General features: G+C 45.5%; 1 protein-coding gene across 1 annotated transcript in view; it reads right to left on the bottom strand.

Annotated features, from left to right (window-relative positions):
* The window catches only part of astn2 (astrotactin 2), a gene marked incomplete at both ends in the record, with an annotated part of 256443 nt that overhangs the window by 52759 nt on the left and 183149 nt on the right, over positions 1–20535 (bottom strand). The window contains 3 exon segments of the mRNA XM_083669850.1: positions 2344–2523; positions 3036–3140; positions 4368–4492. Of these exon segments, the coding sequence (XP_083525976.1) occupies positions 2344–2523; positions 3036–3140; positions 4368–4492 (410 nt within the window).

Genomic DNA, 20535 nt, shown 5'->3' with positions numbered 1-20535 from the left:
TTGTCAGCATGCTATTTGTTGTCACTGCAATAGTGTCCATTCCAAATGCTTCCTTCTATGTTCAGATATCCCAAACCTCAAGTATCACTACGGCTATTCCAGACGTACCTATTACAGTAAATAAAGATGTTTAAAGATGCATACAATGCTAAAGATAAAATCAAGTGTCCTTGTTTCAATGTGACAAACAACAATACTGTGTGTGTGTGTGTGTGTGTGTATGTGTGTATGTGTGTGTGTGTGTGTGTGTGGGGGGGGGGGTGGTGGTGGTTGTATTGGTCACTCAGAACCATGTGGAAAGAGATGAGAGTCCTCTGAGGTTGTTATAATTGCCTATTTCTTCTGAGTTTATGGATTATTTTCTACAACTGGATCTTAACACTTTAAAACAGTCCCTGTGTGTGTGTGTGTGTGTGTGTGTGTGTGTGTGTGCGCGCGCACTGTGAACCAGAACCAACCCATGTGTCTTTCTCAAATTGACCTTCCTTCTTTGGCTGGAGGCAGTGAATTTACACTTTGTGTTGTTATTATCTCATTAGAGGAATTCATGTGTAAACAAAGTGAGTCATGTTTCTAATGTTGATTATATATTGAGTGCAATAAACCCAACGTTCGAGATCAAATATCGTTGTCGTTTCTGCCTCCCTCTCTCTGCAACCTTTGTTTTACATTCACAGGTATTTTTATTGAAGGGAATAACATTATTCTTGTTTGGAAATGCCTTTTGAATCGCAGGGCTTTTCTGCAATACCACATTGGAATACAATGTATCCCCACATACATTCACAGAATGCCTTCATACACTCACTGAACACTTTATTAGGAACACCTGTACACCTTCTCATGGTGGAGGTGGTGTAATGGTGTGGGGAATGTTTTCTTGGCACACTTTGGGCCCGTTAATACCAATCAATCATCACTTGAATGCCACAGCCTATTTGAGTATTGTTGCTGACCATGTGCATCCCTTCATGGCCACAATTTACCCATCTTCTAATGGCTACTTCCAGCATGATAATGCACCATGTCACGAAGCAAAAGTCATCTCAAACTGGTTTCATGAACATGACAATGAGTTCAGTGTTCTTCAGTGACCTTCCCAGTCACTGGATCTGAATCCAATAGAACACCTTTGGGATTCACAGCTTGAAAGTGCACCTGGAAAATCTGCAGCAATTGCGTGATGCAATCATGTCATCATGGACCAGAATCTCAAAGGAATGTTTCCAACATCTTGTGGAAACAATGCCACAAAGAATTGAGGCTGTTTTGAGAGCAAAGGGAGGCCCTATCCAGTATTAGTATAGTGTTCCTAATAAAGGGCTCAGTGAGTGTATATATATTCAGTTTGTTTAAGAAAAACAGTGTCAGAACAATCTGTACATTCCTAGGAGTCAAGCCTTGAGCTTCAAAGGCAAGTTGTAAGGAGCGGTGAAGCTAATAGTGTTCAGTAACTCAATAGGTCATATTAAGGTCAATACCACTGCAAGTCTGCTAACTTCTGCTCAATGGCTTAATGCACAACCTGTACAAGAGGAATGTATGCCCATGAGGAATGATTTAAGGCATACCTTTCTGCCAGCTAAATTATTAAACTTTTTTTTTTTTTACTGTACACACACACACGCGCAAACACCACACACACACACACACACACACACACACACACACACACACTAGCTCTCTCCGTCCTTGTGCAGCTCTCAGTAGTGTGTCACACAGGACTGCTCCTGCTCCTCCAGGTGTTCTAAGTCTCTGAGTCCACTTCATCTGTGCTCTACAGTGACAGCATCTGTTGGGAATGCCAATGAGCTCGGAACGTTCAGAGCTAGCTCCAGACTTGGGAGTTCTCCTTTTCTAAAACAAGACATTATTGTGTCTAGTCAATAAATCATTATGCTGTGTTCTACAATTTGCACACCACTGAGAAAGGCCCAGGTTTCTTTTTTTACTCTGATACTTGATCGATTGAATTATTCATTCATTCATTCATTCATTCATTCATTCATTGAATTGATTGACCGGTTAAGAGTTTCGATAGGTCCTACAGTATGTCTAAATTGCTCACTGATCACATCACATCACAGAATGCTGCAGCATAGTCTACATTAGCTCCAGTTTCCCACTCATCCTTGTGTAGCGGAGGTGATTTGGAATCACGCTCTCGTGATGAGGTAGCCCTGACTGAGACATACAGTGTCGCCCTCAGACCTTGACAATGTCCTCTTGGTGTAATGGTAGAAGCTTGGCTCTTCCGAGTGGGAGACCCGGGTTCAACCCCCCCCGCCACCACCCCCACCCCCACCCCCTGCCTCCCCCGTCCGTCTGTGATCCCCTGCTCACCTTTCTGGTACTGCAGCCACAGCTGCTGCTGGGCCTTCTTGCTGGGGAAGTAGATGGAGCAACTGAGCTCAGAGCCATACAGGGCCTCTGACACGTAGTGGCTGCCGTACTGGGAGATGAAGGACAGCAGCTCCTCGCGGGTGCTCTCTGATGTCAGAGTCTTCAGGACCTTGGAGAAGCCTGGGGACCGGGGAGGAGTGGGAGGAGGGGACAGAGACAGAGTAGGGGGGAAATTGGATGTCAGTTATTCTTGAAGATAGCGGTAGTCGTGGCTTCAGCTGCAGCTGGTAAGGCTTTTTATTATCAAAATAGTGTGCATAGGCCTAGGCTAGTAAGCTGTTGTTAAGTATTGGTAAAAGGATAAAATCACACTTCAATGATAAACAAAGGGGAAGAGTGGTTGATCCAGAGGTACAGTAGGAACATTCAATGAACTGATTTTGTGGAGGTTGCATATACTGTAGGCCTACTACAGGGGAGGCTGGTGGAGGTGGAAATCGGAGGACCTGCTCATTGTAATGCATGGAATAGAATGCGGAATGGTATCAAACACCATTCTTCATTCCATTCCCTGCCTGGCCTACTGTATGATTACAACAATCAATTCATATAGAACTCAGAGACTTGGATTGTACATAATAGCCCCATTCACAAGTGCATCACGTTGAGTGTGTGGAGACTCTGTACTGTACCTGCAGACAAGGTGATGGCGCTGAGCTTGACCTTGTACAGGTTGCTCCGCACCCTCCACTGCTGCACCATGGGATAGCCCATGGCCTCGTTGAACTGGGCCTCACCTGCAATTAATGAGGATAGTTCACATGCTCATATGAACAACTCTCACAATATCAATACCATCTCAATGTGTACAGGGCACAGGAACATTAGGGAATAGCTACATGTTTCACACAAATACGGTATTGATCACATTCCACAGACACATGTGCCTCAAGCCATAATGGTGCCCAAAGTGCACCGTCTAGCTTTGTCTCTCTCATACACACACACGCACACACACACGCACACGCAAATGCACACGCACACACACACGCAAGTTATTTTCCCCCCGACATCATTCATCTCAGCGCTCCACTCCACTCCACTCCAGCCGTGTGTTCAACCAATCAATGGCAGACGGCTGCATGGTCGCCCCAATTGGATTTTCAGACATTAAGGCGAGAGCAATCTGAACCTCCGTAATGACATTACCTAACTTTCTTATGAGTCTGGGACAACACAGGTTATTAAAACACAACAGACCAGACAGAGGAGCAGGGGAGAACAACAACTAGCTAAAGCACTTATTTATCCCTGAGGAGAGGAGAGGAGGAGAGGAGATGGGGGAGTGGAGGAGAGGAAAGGAGTGGGGGAGAGGAGATAAGATGGGAGGAGGAGAGAGGTAAGGAGGTAAACCCTCCAGGGAGGGCCAGCATGGAACAGAGAGCTGCAGCCAATTCAGCTAATGGAAGGATTAGGGAGCAGGCCGGAGGTGTGGTTTACACCCCACGGAGAGGAGGAGAGTGGCTGCCGGGCCGCAGGGAGACGTGGGAGGGAACGCGTGGGGTGAAGTGTCAGCCTACAAAAGTCCCAGAGCAGGGTGTGTGTGTGTGTGTGTGTGTGTGTGTGTGTGTGGGTGTGTGTGTGTGTGTGTGTGTGTGTGTGTGTGTGTGTGTGTGTGTGTGTGTGTGACTACTGCGGAGGCACGGGGGGGATGTCGGGAACAATAGCACAGTAGACTGCACAGGGATGAGCGATGCCATTCTAGCTGCCCCTGTACTCCCAGTCATACTCCTCTGGGTGTTCACAGCAGAGGGTGATGATGCTGCCCTGTTTCTTGGCATTGAGCTCACATGACACACCTTGAAAGGCTATAGGTACTGACAGTATACCTTGAAGGGCACATTCACAACATTAAGAAACACACACACACACACACACGCACGCACAGATATACAGACACAGACACAGACACAGACACACACACACACACACACACACACACACACACACACACACACACACACCTGTGAGGAGCTGTAGGTTGGGCAGAGGTTCAGACAGCACTCCTCGACACTGCTCTTCCACAGGCAGAGGGATGACCATCAGCCCGTCCGCTAGCTGTGGGAAGTCCTTGATGAAGTTGTTGTCCCTGAGAGAGAGAGAGAGAGAGAGAGAGAGAGAGAGAGAGAGAGAGAGAGAGAGAGAGAGCACAGTAAGACGACTGCATAGTTTGATTTCCTCCACCAGCCTCCTTGGAGATAGCATGTCTTATCTCGTCAGTCATCGTCCGTCTCTCTCCTCCTAGCTTCTAACTCCAGCAGAGCAGGGCTGGTGCTGGGGCCTGATAGTGTTAGACACAGTTACATGTTAACAGACACACACACACACGCACACACACACACACACACACACACGCACGCACGCGCGCGCGCGCACGCACGCACGCACGCACGCACGCACACACACACACACACACACACACACACACACACACACACACACACACACACACACACACACACACACACACACACACACACACACACTGTCACAGAGAGATTTTCAGATGAAACAAAACTTTATAGCAATACACCCTCATTACACAGACTGGGCTATCAAACCACATCCTCACTGTCCTGAGCATCAGCTAAGGCCTGAAGAGAGGAACAGAGACACGGTCATGTGATGTGATGTGATGTGAGGGTGTCATATTCACCCTGGTCAAGTCCAGACTATATGATACAGTATACATGATACAGTGGATTTCTGAGACAGTATTTGCAAAAACTTGTAAAGTGTACTGAAGCGGTCCCGAGCATGTTTTTCTTTTTTTCTGAAAACATTACCCAGGGCCGAGAGTTTTCCCTTGTGAGGTCCTGTGGTCATGCAGGGAGAAAAAACATTAAAAAAACTCCTGGCCCATAACAGTTTTGCACTGTCCCACAGATTGAAAAGCATATGATTGATGTTGGCTCTTACACAAATTCATTCCCTTTTAAATCCATGTGGAGAATTGCCACAAGTTCACAAATATTGACCAATTGGGCTGCAGCAACTGTAGAGTGTCTGAGTAGGGGGCTAGAGGCTATCTCCTAATCCTGTCTCTGCCAGCATGGCCATGGCTGTCTGCCTGCCTGCCTGCCTGCCTGCCTGCCTGCCTGCCTGCCTGCCTGCCTGCCTGTCTGTATGTGGTGGAGAGGTGGAGAGGAGGAGAGCAGGAGCAGAGGAGAGCAGGAGCAGAGTGTTCTACAGATTGAGGGCAGGGCACAGAGCTGCAGGGAGAGATAAGGTCAACACCTGGAATCCTCAACACTTCCTTCTCTCAGCTAGGGAGGATGGAAGAAGGGAAGGAGGGAGAGGAGGGAGATGAGGGAGGGAAGTGGGGGAGACAGAGGCAGAGAGGAAGATTACGCAGCGGTGTACAGTGCATTCGGAAAGTATTCAGATCCCTTCACTTTTTCCACATTTTGTTATGTTACAGCCTTATTCTAATATGGATTAAATTCAATTGTTCCATCAATCAACACACAATACCCCATAATGACAAAGTAAAAACAGGTTTTTATAAATATTTGCTAATTGATTAAAAATAAAAAAACTGAAATATCACATTTACATAGGTATTCAGACCCTTTGCTATGACACTTGAAATTGAGCTTAGGTGCATCCTGTTTCCATTGATCATCCTTGAGATGTTTCTACGACTTCCACCTGTGCAAAATTCAATTGATTGGACATTATTTGGAATGGCACACACCTGTCTATATAAGATCCCACAGTTGACAGTGCATGTCAGAGCAAAAACCAGGCCATGAGGCAGGACTGAGGCACAGATCTGGGAAAGGGTACAAAAAATTCTGCAGTATTGAAGGTCCCCAAGAACACAGTAGCCTCCATCATCCTTAAATGGAAGAAGTTTGGAACCACCAAGACTCTTCCTAGAGCTGGCCGCCCGGCCAAACTGAGCAATAGGGGGAGAAGGGCCATCGTCAGGGAGGTGACCAAGAACCTCTGTGGAGATCTCTGTGGCACTCCACCAATCAGGCCTTTATGGTAGAGTGGCCAGACAGAAGCCACTCCTCAGTAAAAAGCACATGACAGCCTGCTTGGAGTTTGCCAAAAGGCACCTAAAGGACTCTCAGACCATGAGAAACAAGATTATCTGGTCTGATGAAACTTGAATTGATTGACTGAACTCTTTGGCCTGAATGCCAAGCGTCATGTCTGGAGGAAACCAGGCACCGCTCATCACCTGGCCAATACCATCCCTACGGTGAAGCATGGTGGTGGCAGCATCATTCTTGGGGATGTTTTTCAGCGGCAGGGACTGGGAGACTAGTCAGGATCGAGAGAAAGATGAACGGAGCAAAGTACAGAGAGATCCTTGATGAAATCCTGCTCCAGAGTGCTCGAACCCAATCGAACATCTCTGGAGAGACCTGAAAATAGCTGTACACTGACACACCCCATCCAACCTCACAGAGCTTGAGAGGATCTGCAGAGAATAATGGGAGAAACTCCCCAAATACAGGTGTGCCAAGCTTGTAGCATCATACCCAAAAAGACTTGAGGCTGTAATCGCTGCCAAAGGTGCTTCAACAAAGTACTGAGTAAAGGGTCTGAATACTTATGTAAATGTGATATTTCAGTTTTTTATTTTTAATAAATTAGCAAACATTTTAAAAAAACTGTTTTGGCTTTGTCATTATGGGGTATTGTGTGTAGATTGATGAGGGGAAAAAAAATCAATTTTAGAATAAGTCTGTAACATAACACAATGTGGGAAAAGTTAAGGGGTCTCTATCCACAACTGACCTCTCTTGATGCTTTGACCGACTGTTTATTTTTAATCCGCCTTTTCAAGCCTTAGCCTGCAGTCAGTGTTGTGATGTAGAATGTGTCGTAGAGCGGCCATGTTAGGCTTTTGTGCTACGGCATTCTGAGTCGGTGGTGAGCGACAGACAGACACAAATACACATAATCCTCTTTCACGTAGGCTGGAGCAGAGCAGCATGTCTCAGAGCAGAGACCCTGGCCTGCACCACAGACACAGAGACACATCTTCTCCCTTGCATTTGTCATGTTACTCTCTCTCTCTCTCTCTCTCTCTCTCTCTCTCTCTCTCTCTCTCAGGTCCCCCCCCCTCTCTCTCTGTCTCTCGCCCTCACACTTGATCTCCACTCTCTCCCTCTCTCCTTCACCCCCACTCTCTTTCACCCCATCAACCTCCAATCCATCTCTCCTCCCTGACTTTCAGAGCTCCCCCTCCCTCCCCTCCCCTTAACCGCAGAGCATGTTAGAAGCAATCAGAACCTCCTTTACTGGGCCATGTAGAGAGGAAACTCAAGGGCAGAGAGGAGCTGCTGTGAAAAGATTACTGGGCTATGCTCACAGAAATGTATTGATCACCAAATTAAATCAGAGAGATGGGCGAGTGCTGGGCTGCAGCGAGGACCCGGGGAGAGAGAGGCAGGGGCTTGCTGATATGCAGCTTTATGGATTTTCACACCCAAACAAGACCTTGTGTCCTTGTCACCCTGAATAGGCTCCTTATGAATTATGTGACGTGCTTTGCGGCGGACCAACGGCAGAGTGTTGCGGGGTTACAGAGCAGCAGCAGAAGTGGAGAGAGAGAGAGAGAGAGAGAGAGAGAGAGAGAGAGAGAGAGAGAGAGAGAGAGAGAGAGAGAGAGAGAGAGAGAGAGAGAGAGAGAGAGAGAGATTTTAAAGAACATATTAGAGAGAGCTGTGTATCGGATGCACATTGCAGAAACGACACTGGGGTTTATAGCTTAAAAGACTAATTGAGTCCAAGACATAGAGAGGCAGTGTCCTAGATTTGAGCCTACACCTAGACTTGAATGCATTTCTAATTGAGATTCTCCATTAAACACGCTGTTTAGTCCAGGACTTTAGGTCAATGACTTTATCCCTTCTAGTCATACTGCCATAGATATACAGTATGTCAGTTACAGTAGAGGCTGGCCGAGGTGGAAATCGGAGGACGGGCTCATTGTAATGCATGGAACGGAATGAGGAATGGTATCAAACATTTCTTTTTCCGAGTATTACTGAGTATCTGAGACCCACTCATGCATTCAAGAGGCATCCTTCTCTCTCGCAAGTGGATGAAGTGGAGTAGTGATCATGTTAGAAAGATTACACTCTCGCTCCCGTCTCAAAACAAGACAGAGGAGACTCCAAAATGTGCAAAACACAATGGTGGATTAATATAGAGAATTAGCCTGTCTCACTCCTGATTAGTGTAGCTGTTCATGGCACACATCTCTCTTTCTTCTCTTTTTCTTTCTCATTCACTCCAAATTGGTAATTTGAGTGATATTGTTTGAGGGAGCAGTTTTCTGGAATTTAAGTGCTGTGATGACTCATTTTCACTCAGTTTTACCCATCGGAGGAAAAGCTGTCATGCTGATATTTCTCTAAAAACAATAATAATGCTGAAATACAAGAAGATTGAATGCATGGAATCAGAAGGGCAGTCATTTAGAGGAAAAGATGGCTCAGTCATTTTCTCTGACTTTGGATTATTAAGCACTTTAAGAAACAGACAGACACACACACACACACACACACACACACACAGGCATGGTTGCACGCATGGGTGCACACACACACACACGCACGCACGCAGTTTACAGTTTTGTCTGTTTGTATTCCACTCTAGTGAGCCTGTGTGTCTATGTATGTTTCATTCAGTACCCTGGTGTGTTCATTACCAGAGAGCTGTCTGCACAGCCCTGGTGCTACCTTCCTGCCCTCCGTAGGTGGTAAGTGGTAAACTAGCCATCTAAATAAGCTTGGGGGACACAAAGTTGAGAAAAGTGGTGCACACACACACACACACAAACACACACACACACACACACACACACACACAAACACCCTATATATTATACAGGCTAATGGTCTAAGCAAGAGAAGAGCAGAGTCTAATGAAAACCTCCCACAGTTCTGGGCCGGTTGGCACTGTTTTGGCCTTAGGTCTATAAGTGAGAAACAGTAAACCATTATCCAGTGTAAAATATCAACACCTTACATATGTGGTGACAGCGGCTTCAATCTCCAGTGAATAATAATCTAACATAATATAATAATAATACTAATAGTAATAATAATAATAATAATAATAATAATAATAATAATAATAATAATAATAATAATAAGAGGAAAACTTTTTGCGAGTGTGAGGTTGCGTATGCATGGTGGAAGGTTTACGTGGAGCTAAGCACATTCTCATGTCAAGTGTTATAAATGCAGACAGTTTTGTGGTCTGTTTAGTGCTTACAGCGTGCAGGATGATCTTTAAAATTATCTTTTTCAAGTAACCGTCCTTGGGCTAGACTGTAAAAAAAGGAAGGCTTAGGAAACACACTTTTTTGCTGTAGGCTATTCTTAGAATGACATGACATCTTTGCAGGGTTGTTCATACAACTGCCACTTTCTACTTTCACACTTTATAACAATGCCACTTCGCCTTACTGTATAAAACATAGGCTGACAACATTGAGTCAACCATTTTTGACCTTCCGCAGGATGGGTTGCCACTAGTACTGTAGGCTATACACGTGCAACTATGCTGCACACATTCTTCAATAACAAATCTGAAGGTGTTCTGTTTGTGCAGCACATTTACATTTCACTCCACCCACAAAAGGCAGCTCTTTCCCTCCGATAAATGCAGAGCAGCACATCTCTGGGAGGAGAGCATGCAGAGACTGTTCACTACTGTCTCAGACTGTTCCCGAGTGACTCTCTCTCTTTCTGCCTCTCTCTCTTTCTGTCTCTCTCTCTTTCTGTCTCTCTCTCTGTCTGTCTCTCTCTCTGTCTGTCTCTCTCTCTGTCTGTCTCTCTCTCTTTCTGTCTCTCTCTCTGTCTGCCTCTCTCTCTTTCTGTCTCTCTCTCTGTCTGTCTCTCTCTCTGTCTGTCTCTCTCTCTTTCTGTCTCTCTCTCTCTCTGTCTCTCTCTGCCCCCTCCACCTCGTATCTACCTACTTTACCACCTTCCTTGGGCCTGTTGCTAATAGACACCTCGGAGCTCTGAGCAACCAAGTCAAATCAAACCAAGAAGGCGGCGCATGTACGACGTGTCTCACCAGGTTATGTAATTTAGTAATTATTTGCCTACTAGTTTTAAGTCTGTTCACTCAGTACAGCCTTGCGTACACTATTGGATATTGAATCTTGATGCACAAACTGTGTATTCGACAACCTTCAGCTTCCCCAAGAGATCGCAAAACACAGCGGTCTGCCGCACTGCCCCAGAGGGAGTTGCCCGTCGCCTGCGGCACGCTGCAGCGAAATCCCCATCTGCTATCGCTACCTAGAATCTCTCTCACCAATGTACACTTCCTAGAGAACAAAACGGATGAGCTACGACTTCGGATCACCTCACAGATAAGGTTTATGGGCTGCAGCAACGTGATTTTCACGGAAACGTGGCTCAACAACAGTATCACCGACAGCGTGATTGAGCTAGAGGGACGCAACATCTTCAGGGTGGACAGAACGGCAGAGGCCTCAGGTAAAACGAGAGGCGGGGGACTGTACATTTATGTCAACAAAACTTGGTGTACGGACACTGCTATTACTGAGAGTCACTGCTCTGCCAATCTGGAGTACCTGATGATCAAGTGTAGGCCGTTTTACCTGCCTAGAGAGTTTACAGCTATTTGAGAGTTTACAGCCTATATCTCTCTGGATGCTAATGCTAAGCTAGCAATGAAAAAACTCCATGCTGCTATTAGCAAAACACTCTAGACCATTCCCCTCCCCCACCTGGGACAGTCTGATCACCTCTCATTGTTCCTACTCCCCAAGTACACACCACTCATCAAACGTGTGAAACCAACAGGAAGGACAGCCAAAGTCTGGCCAGAGGGAGCGGACTCTACACTACAGCACCAGTTCAGCTGCAGACTCTACACTACAGCACCAGGTTCAACACACTGACTGGACTCTACACTACAGCACCAGTTTCAACACGCTGACTACAGCATGTTCGCCACTCAGGCCACCCTGGACTCCCACACGGACATTGATTCATATGCTTCTTCCGTTCTGGATTACATCAATATGTGTGTCAACAGTGTCACCACCCACAAACAAATAAGAACTTTCCCCAACCAGAAGCCTTGGATGAGCAGTGAGGTCCGTTTCTGCTGAAGGCACGAGACGCCAGTTTTAGATCTGGTGATGCAGAGGCCTACTGCTCATCTAGGGCTAACTGGACAAACTGCACAAGCTGCAGATTGAGGAGCCCCCCCCCCCCCCCCCTCTCAGACGACCAGCCCCTCTCACTCACCACCACTGATGTGTTTGCGCACTGAGCAAGGTGATTACACGCAAGGCTGCTGGCCCTCAGGGTCTTCACTGACATTTTTAACCCGTCACTGGCCCAGGTAGTTCTCCCCATATGCCTCGAGTCAGCAACCATCGTGCTTCTGCTGCAGCGGGCCGGAATGACTTCCGCCCCGTTGCACTCACCCCCATCATCATGAAGTGCTTCGAGAGGTTGGTCCTGGCTCACCTTAAAGAACACCTACCCACCACACAGGATCCCCACCAGTTTGCCTACCACCCGAACAGACCAACAGAGAATCCCATCTCCATGGTACAATACTCCGCCCTGACCCACCTGGATAACAACACCTACGCAAGGATGCTGTTCATTGACTTCAGCTCAGCATTCACCAACAGCAACACCATCATCTCCTCCAAGCTGGTCATCAAACTCAGTGACCCTGGACTTCCTGACCAACAGACCCCAGTCTGTTAGGTTAAACAACCACACCTCCTCCACCCTGACCCTGAACACCGGTGTCCCACAGGGCTGTGTGCTGAGCCCTCTCCTCTACTCCCTCTTCACCCACGACTGCGTTTCTGTGCGTGGCTCTAACACCATCATCAAGTTCGCAGACGACACCACGGTGGTAGGCCTGATAAGTAGCAACAACAAGTCAGCCCAACAACAACCGGCTTTTTGTTTGTACATACCATATTTATTACATTGGTCTCTAAATATACATCTTACATATGTAACATACTTCAAGACCTATTGCCCTTGTTCAACTGTATATATCATATTGATATTCATCTCATGTATATTCACTTATTATATTCATTTATTTATACTCACTGTAATACCTTATACTGTAATACCATGCACTGTCGACAATTTAATGTCTTTTGCACTATGCCACCATTTGCACTGGTTAGATGCCAAACTACAAGTTGTTGTCTCAGTACTTGTACTCTGTGCAATGACAATAAAGTTGAATCTAATCTAATCTAATCTGAAAACGAGCAACACTCTCATTTAAACATACTGCATTCAACGAGAGCTGTGTGTGTGTGTGTGTGTGTGTGTTTGTAGCAGAGAGGAGGACTCAATATGAACACAATGCATAACCAATTAAAACACAAATCCACTTATAGTTTACAAATGTACAAATGCACAGACAAATATATGATCCTTTCTTAGTAGTTTGCTGTTGTAAGCACTTTCTTTTATATACAATTCAGTATGCATCATTTTGAAGTGCTTATAATATTAGGGAATTTGTGTGTTTACACTATGTGTGTGTGTGTGTGTGTGTGTGTGTGTGTGTGTGTGTGTGTGTGTGTACGGTTTAGGAACATCTCTTCCAACTCCATTACTGCACAGTCATCCCCCCACCTTCTTAAAATGTCCTCCAAGTGTTGGTGAAATGATCCATCGCCGGATTGTGTTCCTTTAGCATGCTAATACTCACTTATTACATTATAATAAGTGGCCAAGGAGAGGGATGATGTGCTCTCATGGATGCATAATCACAGAGTCCTAAACCACCTCTTTATGTACTCTCCCCTTAATACTGAATTAATGAGAAGAAAGACTGGAGGAAGAATGCGATGGGGTGTCATGTGTGAGTCAACCACTAGAGGTCTCTCCACCTCTGTGCGGTGGATGTGTCCGGAGTCTGAGGGAGGACTAATAGGTGTCAGCAAATTGCCCGATGCGATCAGTGTGTTTCCCTCAGTCATCATGAAACCTGAGGTGGCATTGTGTCCGCACCCTAAACATGGTAAACATGGTGACTGTGATTTTAGTTTGTTTTTTCTAACACTATACTATTGTGAGTGAATGTACATTAAAAAAAGGCATACAACATTTAGAAGGGCAACACAAGGTCATACATGCACGCACGCACGCACGCACACACGCACGCACGCACGCACGCAGGCACGCACGCACGCACAGCACCTTAGCAGTGGCAGTCCTCCACATCCTCAGCTGTCTCTTTTCCATCACAATACAAAGTCAAACTCCTGACCTTTTTTATAGTCTCTTCAAATCATTATTGTGTCCTAATCACTTTACAGGAAACCCCAAAAAAAACGGAGAGGTTTCCACAATTACAATGACTAGTGCTGAAGGAGCTCGAATGAAGCCTTCATAAATCACTGGCACGCGTTCAGAGCAGAAAAGAGGCCAATGATCACTACGGCTTGTCGACAGCTGTAGCGTTGTCAGAGCGGCAGTATGAACAAGGGAGACCTATTGTGAATCATGATGGAACCACATGTGCACGGGGATCAGAACAGCACTCCTGCCCCTGATGGAGGCCGTTTCCAGGGAGATACGAGAGGCCATTCTGTATTCTCATTACACTACGTCTCCCAGCATACTTTCCAAGGACATCCCTTCAAGGAGGAAGTCTAGAGAGTCATAGAGTCATGCATGTTACCTATGTCAAATTACAATATCGTATCACACGTCTGATTACATTAACATAAAGTAAAAAAAAATCTAGATATTGTTACGTTAAGTATAATGGAAAAAGGAATAAAAAAACAAGGATAATTCTGCCGGCTTTCAACCAAACCTCAACCTCGCAGTGAATTTCAGTAACTGCAAGCTTGGGAATAAACATTCCAAAAATGTGTGTAGCAATTTGCACATTCACTCCTTGAGAGCATCCGAATCCTTTCACGCCCATCTATGGCACGCACAGCTACAATTTGTCTCTTTTCTCCTTAGGCTAGAACACCGGTGTCCTACATAATTTCGGTGGTGCATTTCCATAATAAACAATGAATATTACTCATATCGTACACACACACACGCATGCACGCACGCACACACACACACACACACACACACACACACACACACACACACACACACACACACACACACACACACACACAAAAACTCATCTCCTGTTCTCTTCCTTGGGGCTTTTTGGAATTGCTTCTCTGTAGCTGGATGCTTGTATTTGTGCAGATGTGTTTTGGTAGCGATGCCTAACACTGACAGTCTTATTTGAATAACCACAGCTTATGAATTATGATGAAAAACACAACTGCAAAGCGCCCTGTTGCATATGTAGGTGTAGTGCTGTAGAAATGCAATGTTTAACCAGATTATGTACAATTTCAATTTCTTTCCCCCCAACCCCACATTGCAGACAGCGTTGTGTCTCCTACGAGTCATGTATAACTTGACTTCCTAACTGCCTTCTTAGTTATACAGAATCGGACCGTATAACTAATGAGTTTTCATTTCAATGCAACACAAGCTGAGTGGGAAGACTACTTCCATGCATATTTTAAAGTAGCCTACACGCTCAAACTGTGGACTAGGCTCTCAGAGAAAAATAAAATAAATAAACAAAGTCAACAACCTCGAACCAATTGGAGTTCCTCGGCTTGTCACTGTAGTAGAAGAAGGCTTTTTGGTTTCAAGGTGTAACCTTTTCTAAGAGTGTATATCAGTGAAGGTGGTGTCCTTATCTAACCTGACCAATCTGGACACAGGATCAATATTACCCATAATTAACTGGGTACAGACTGTTTCACACTGCCCTCATGCTGTTCAGAGAGCTAGCTGGGAAATGTTATGTGAGCTCTCTCTCTCTCTCTCTCTCTCTCTCTCTCTTGCCTTGCACTCTCCCTTTCTCTGTTTCTTCTCTCCATCCCTCTGTAAGCCAGGCAGTACCACATCAACATAGATAGTTCTCAAGTGATCCGTTCTGAAATAAATCACTTAATCACCTCCTAGCCCCCCTGGGCCTCACAGTGAGGGGCGCGCTTTGATCCAAACTCTCAGAATAAACTTGCAGCATGGTGATTCTCCTCAGTCTAGGGGTTTACACTGTGACTGGTGATAAGGCTGTCATGGGTATCATGGACATGGACCGACTCCATCTAAAATCTAAAAATGATGAAATAGTGGGAGATCAAATATATAAATACTGGGATAACACTAAGAAGTCACACACACACACACACACACACACACACACACACACACACACACACACACACACACACACACACACACACACACACACACACACACACACACACACACACACACACACACACACACGCCCACTCCCAATACTCCTGCTAGATCGTTAGTGACACTCTATCTGTCGTCTCTGATTGGTGTTGAAGATCTGAGACTCCCACCGTCTGATTGACAGTTGCCAATGGCGATGGAGAGGACCCCTTGGCAGCCCATTTCACGGGAGACAAGCTGAAACTGAATTCTCATCAGAGAGACTCCTTAAGCTGACGTCATCTAAATGCTGTTGCCTCCCAGGGAGACAAAGACTAGAACTACCTGTGTTTGACTTGTTAACAGATGTGTTGCCCGAAGGTATGCCAACCTTTAAAGGTCTTGACCCATCGGAGAGAAAAAACATAATTGGCCTGGACATAATTGGCCTCTTGAGAGGTGTCTCGTCGTCAACATAAAATAGAACAACTGCCAGACACACTGCAGAGAAACACTGCTTTATGTATATGACTAACAGTAACTTATGGCTGGGCCAGCTTCAGCACAGTATGTGGGTGTGTTAATCAGCCAACATCAACTCATTCACATGCTCCCATAGAGAACCCAGCGTATCTACAGAGACAGACATGCAGCCAGAAATGTGACATCTGCACAGCACAGACGCTTCTCCAAAAGCCTTTGGTTGGGATCGTGTTTTGATGTGGGACTAAATGGATCATTATTATCCTTCATAGAGGAACAGCAGCGCAAAAGGCAGTGTCGTGGGGAGGAGAGGATAGAGAGGAGAGGATAGGGAGGAGAGGAGGGGAGGGGAGGAGAGGAGGGGAAATGAGAGGAGGGGAGGATATGAGAGGAGAGGGGAGGCAATGAGAGGAGAGGAGAGGCGGAGAGGAGGGGTGAGAGGAGGGGAAGGGAGAGGAGAGGAGAGGGGGAGAGAAGATGGGATGGGTGGAGGGAGAGGAGCTCTGCCTCAGAGCTGAGGTGCTGTGCTGTGACTGTCTGGAACATCCACTCAGACAAGCAGACCAAACGGACCCTCAGACAACACAGACCAAGCCAGCCAGCCAGCTAACAGCTTTTGTGAAAGAGATAACCTAAGCTACGAGTTGCCAGATTCCACTAGATGCAAGATTCCTCTCTCTCCCTGCAGTCAGACAGCCAGACTAGTCTTTGAAAACATATTAAAACAAAGAAACATATATTTTCTTCTTACATTTCTTTTACATCATATCTTGACGTTTATTTAAATCTTAACTAGCACTGATTATGCAATAATCATATCTGATAAACACATACCCTGAAAACAACAACAACAACAACAACAACAACAAAAACAACAATATCTATTACATAACTCTAGTATTATAAGAGCCATTTGTTTCTGCTTAAATACATGCTATGATGATAGTTCTACATACATTATGAGCCATTATGTTCGATTGGATTTGGACAAAGATGAATGAGGGAAAGCACACTCTGAACTCATCTCTGTTCCAGGCATCCGTACACAATGATACGACAACATACACCATCTTCTGTCCTCACTGAACATATCATTGGCCCAATCGCCTCTGCTGCAATATTGTCCTCCCCACTCTCTCCTTCGTCATCCAACTTCTTCTAGAACATTCCCCAACCAGCCCTTGAGACCCATCCACCAAATCCTGCGGTCCCGCTCGTTCCTGACAGCAGCACATTTATGGCTGTTGGGAGATGGAGAGTGTGTGATATGGTGAATGGCTTTAATATCTGTTGTGTGAGTGAATGGTTAATGAGACAAAGCCTGCAGCCACGATGCCATAACAGTGATAAAGCAGCAATGTCACCCTAGAGGACCATAACACAGCCAGACTCTCGCCCTGCTTTATCACCTTCATAAAGCAGGAAAACAAGCTCTAAATGAAGAATTAAAGGACTTATTAGAGAATGCGGCAGGAATACTGATGACGTCTGGCGTCTAATGAAACAATCAGCCTTGTTTACCTTCAGTAAGACTCTCATTAGAGACATGGGGTTTGTATCAGGCATTTGAAGAATTATTTAATCAGGGTTTAGTGGAACACTGACTAGTTGATATGCATAGTGTTATTGATTAAACCCAGGGGATCAGGGGTAATTGATGAAGCTTGGACCTGCAAGTGAGTTGTTGAAGGAGAGTGTCAAGTTGTTTGTTTAATAAGGTGGGAATGCATAATGTTTTTAATGACATGTTTGACAGTGGTAGCCCAGGAGGACCAAGTCACTAACGTGACACTAAATCAATCATGTTGGGGCCTGTGGGAAGGGAACTCTCTGGACGTGCTTCCCACAAACATAACAAAGTTTCAAAAGATGTGAATTACAAATCAGCTTGGGTAGAGGAAAGCATAGGAAGTCACTCGGGATAATATACAAGCATAATGGGTGAACAATGCAAATCAGAACTCCCCTACCTCCCCCACCCCTCCTCCTCCTACTCCTCTCGCCACCAACCTCCCAGCAGACAGTAGCGTTCGCTACCAAACACTAGCATGGTTGCGGGTCTATTTCCACCCGTGTACTCCCCTCTCTGTGGCAGACATCTCATATGTTCTGCCTTTGTATGGTGTATCCCTCCGCCTCAGGAAGCTGCTGAGACTAACTCTGGTGGGCCACTGTATTATCATATAGATAGAGCATGGAGAGGAGAGGAGAAGAGGGGAGAGGAGGGCATGGGAGGAGAGGAGATGAGAGGAGAGGATAGAGAGAGAAAGAGAGACAGGAGGGCCGCCTGGGCCACTGGCTGGGGCTTTGTCTACCTCTTACACTCTCCAATTATCGCTCTCCCTCTTTCTCTCTAATGTCCTCAGCCTCGCTCTCTTTCTATTTTCCCCTCTCTCTTGTCCTCCACCTTCTCTCTCTCTCTCTTGTTCTCTACCTTCTCTCTCTCTCTCTCTCTCTCTTGTTCTCTACCTTCTCTCTCTCTCTCGTCCTCCACCCTCTCTCTCTCTCTCTTTCTCTCTCTCTCTCTCTCTCTCTCTCACAGATGGCGGTGTAATCAGCCAAGGGGGTGGGGGGAGGGGGGGCAGGGACCATTGACCAGTGGTAAGTGTCCTCCGTCCCGACAGACTGGCTCTTCATTACAATGAGAACCATCCACACCTCCGATATATTTCCTCTCATAGAAAAAGACATGGAGAGGCAACTATAGCTTACAAGCACTTGTAGCCTACACACACCCTGAAAACCACTGCTTTTAGACACCATATCAACATCAGTCCGAACACAATCAGATCCTGGAGTGTTTGGTTGTTGTTCCGTTTTGTTGCATAGAGGAAGAACAAGGGACATGTGTGGATGTCCTTATGGCTGTTGGATAGAGGCAGAGACAGAGAAGAGAGATGGAGATAGATTTATGTCAATGTTACTGTAAATAAAGTAGTACAAATGTGTACTGCTATCTGTGAACAAAAAACACAAAGCACAAATATATACCGTTCCGTGTGTCCATGGAGAAATGATTTACACATGAATCTCAGTTGGCTATCTCCATTCAACTACAACCTCTTTGATCAACTCTGTCATAGGGCGAGACGGCTACATGCAACACATATGGGAATCCATAAGACCACGCCCTACGACCTAACCCTAACTTTGGGGAAAGCGGCTGGGCCTTGGCGTTGACACCCAGCAAAAATATCCAAAACGTATCCTCACTGTTCTCCTAAACCTGACACTAATGTTGTTTCATCATTAGCCTGCTATGTTGTTTTGGGTGTCGCAAAGAACATATTCATTGTACACCATCTGCAAATTGCCACCAGGTTATTTTGACCAGGTTGCTATGGAAGTGTCCCAATGTTTTCCCCAATGTTGACTTAAGTTCTGGGATTTTACGGTAACGGATCACAACAAATTGCCATCTTGTCCTATTGTGTCCTTGTCATGATTACCTGACTGCGACTGACCAGTCAGAGAAGGTGCAGTTAGTTCTAAAATTCTCCGGTGGAATTCCCTGCTTTTATGTTTTAAAAATGTGTGTGGACTGATTTGATTGTACTGAATAAAGCTTTGTTAAGTCAAACATTTGTCAATGATCATCATTTCAATTTACAAGCGAGTCACGTTGCTAGCAGTGCTGTACAGCTAGCAATGGGAACTTACAACTTTGAAAGACAAACAAGCAATTATTGGATACAGAAACAAACCAATACTTTTATTCATAACTTTGTAAATATGTTTGTCATTCGTTTTTATTCACACAAATGTTATTACAAATCATTTGGATGTATTAAAATAATGGCTTACAAATACAAATCAAGAGATGTTTGTGTGTGGATAGTAAATTAGATTTGTGCGTAGTATTTGTTTTGTTTGTGAGTTGTACTCGATGTATTTACAATCATAGTGGTATAAATCTGGACATGGTATAAACAATCATAGTGGTATAAATCTGGTCCATATGGACATCTTGTTTTCAACTCGAAAACGTACCGCTGGGAGAGACATTTGTAGCAGGGAATCTGTGAACTGATGAATTGCATGAAAGTACTTTGAGCAGTGGGCTAAGTAACCCGGCTCAGTGAACCACAACAACCTTGCATGCGTGCGTGCGTGCCTGTGTGTGTGTGTGTGTGTGTGTGTGTGTGTGTGTGTGTGTGTGTGTGCGTGTGCGTGTGCGCGTGCGTGCGTACGTGTTGAGGGGGTAGCCTATACTGTTCGACGAGGCAGATCACTAAGATCAAGGGGTTGCATATTTTCATGTTTTTCATCCTAATACACAGAGTCTTTCTAAGTTTCTGCACAAGCAGCTCTCCCCCTCGTCATCCGTCCCTACGTTTGATCAGCGGTAATGGGCTAAGACAGCCAGGAGCTGCTCGGGGTCTGTATGTCACAACAGAACGAACAGAGTGACATCGTAGGGTGTGAT

This window comes from Argentina silus, assembly GCF_951799395.1.
Source record: "Argentina silus genome assembly, chromosome: 5".
NCBI classification, from domain to species: Eukaryota; Metazoa; Chordata; class Actinopteri; order Argentiniformes; family Argentinidae; genus Argentina; species Argentina silus.
Note: the sequence above shows the minus strand (reverse complement) of the source record. Positions and strands in the feature narration are given on the sequence as shown.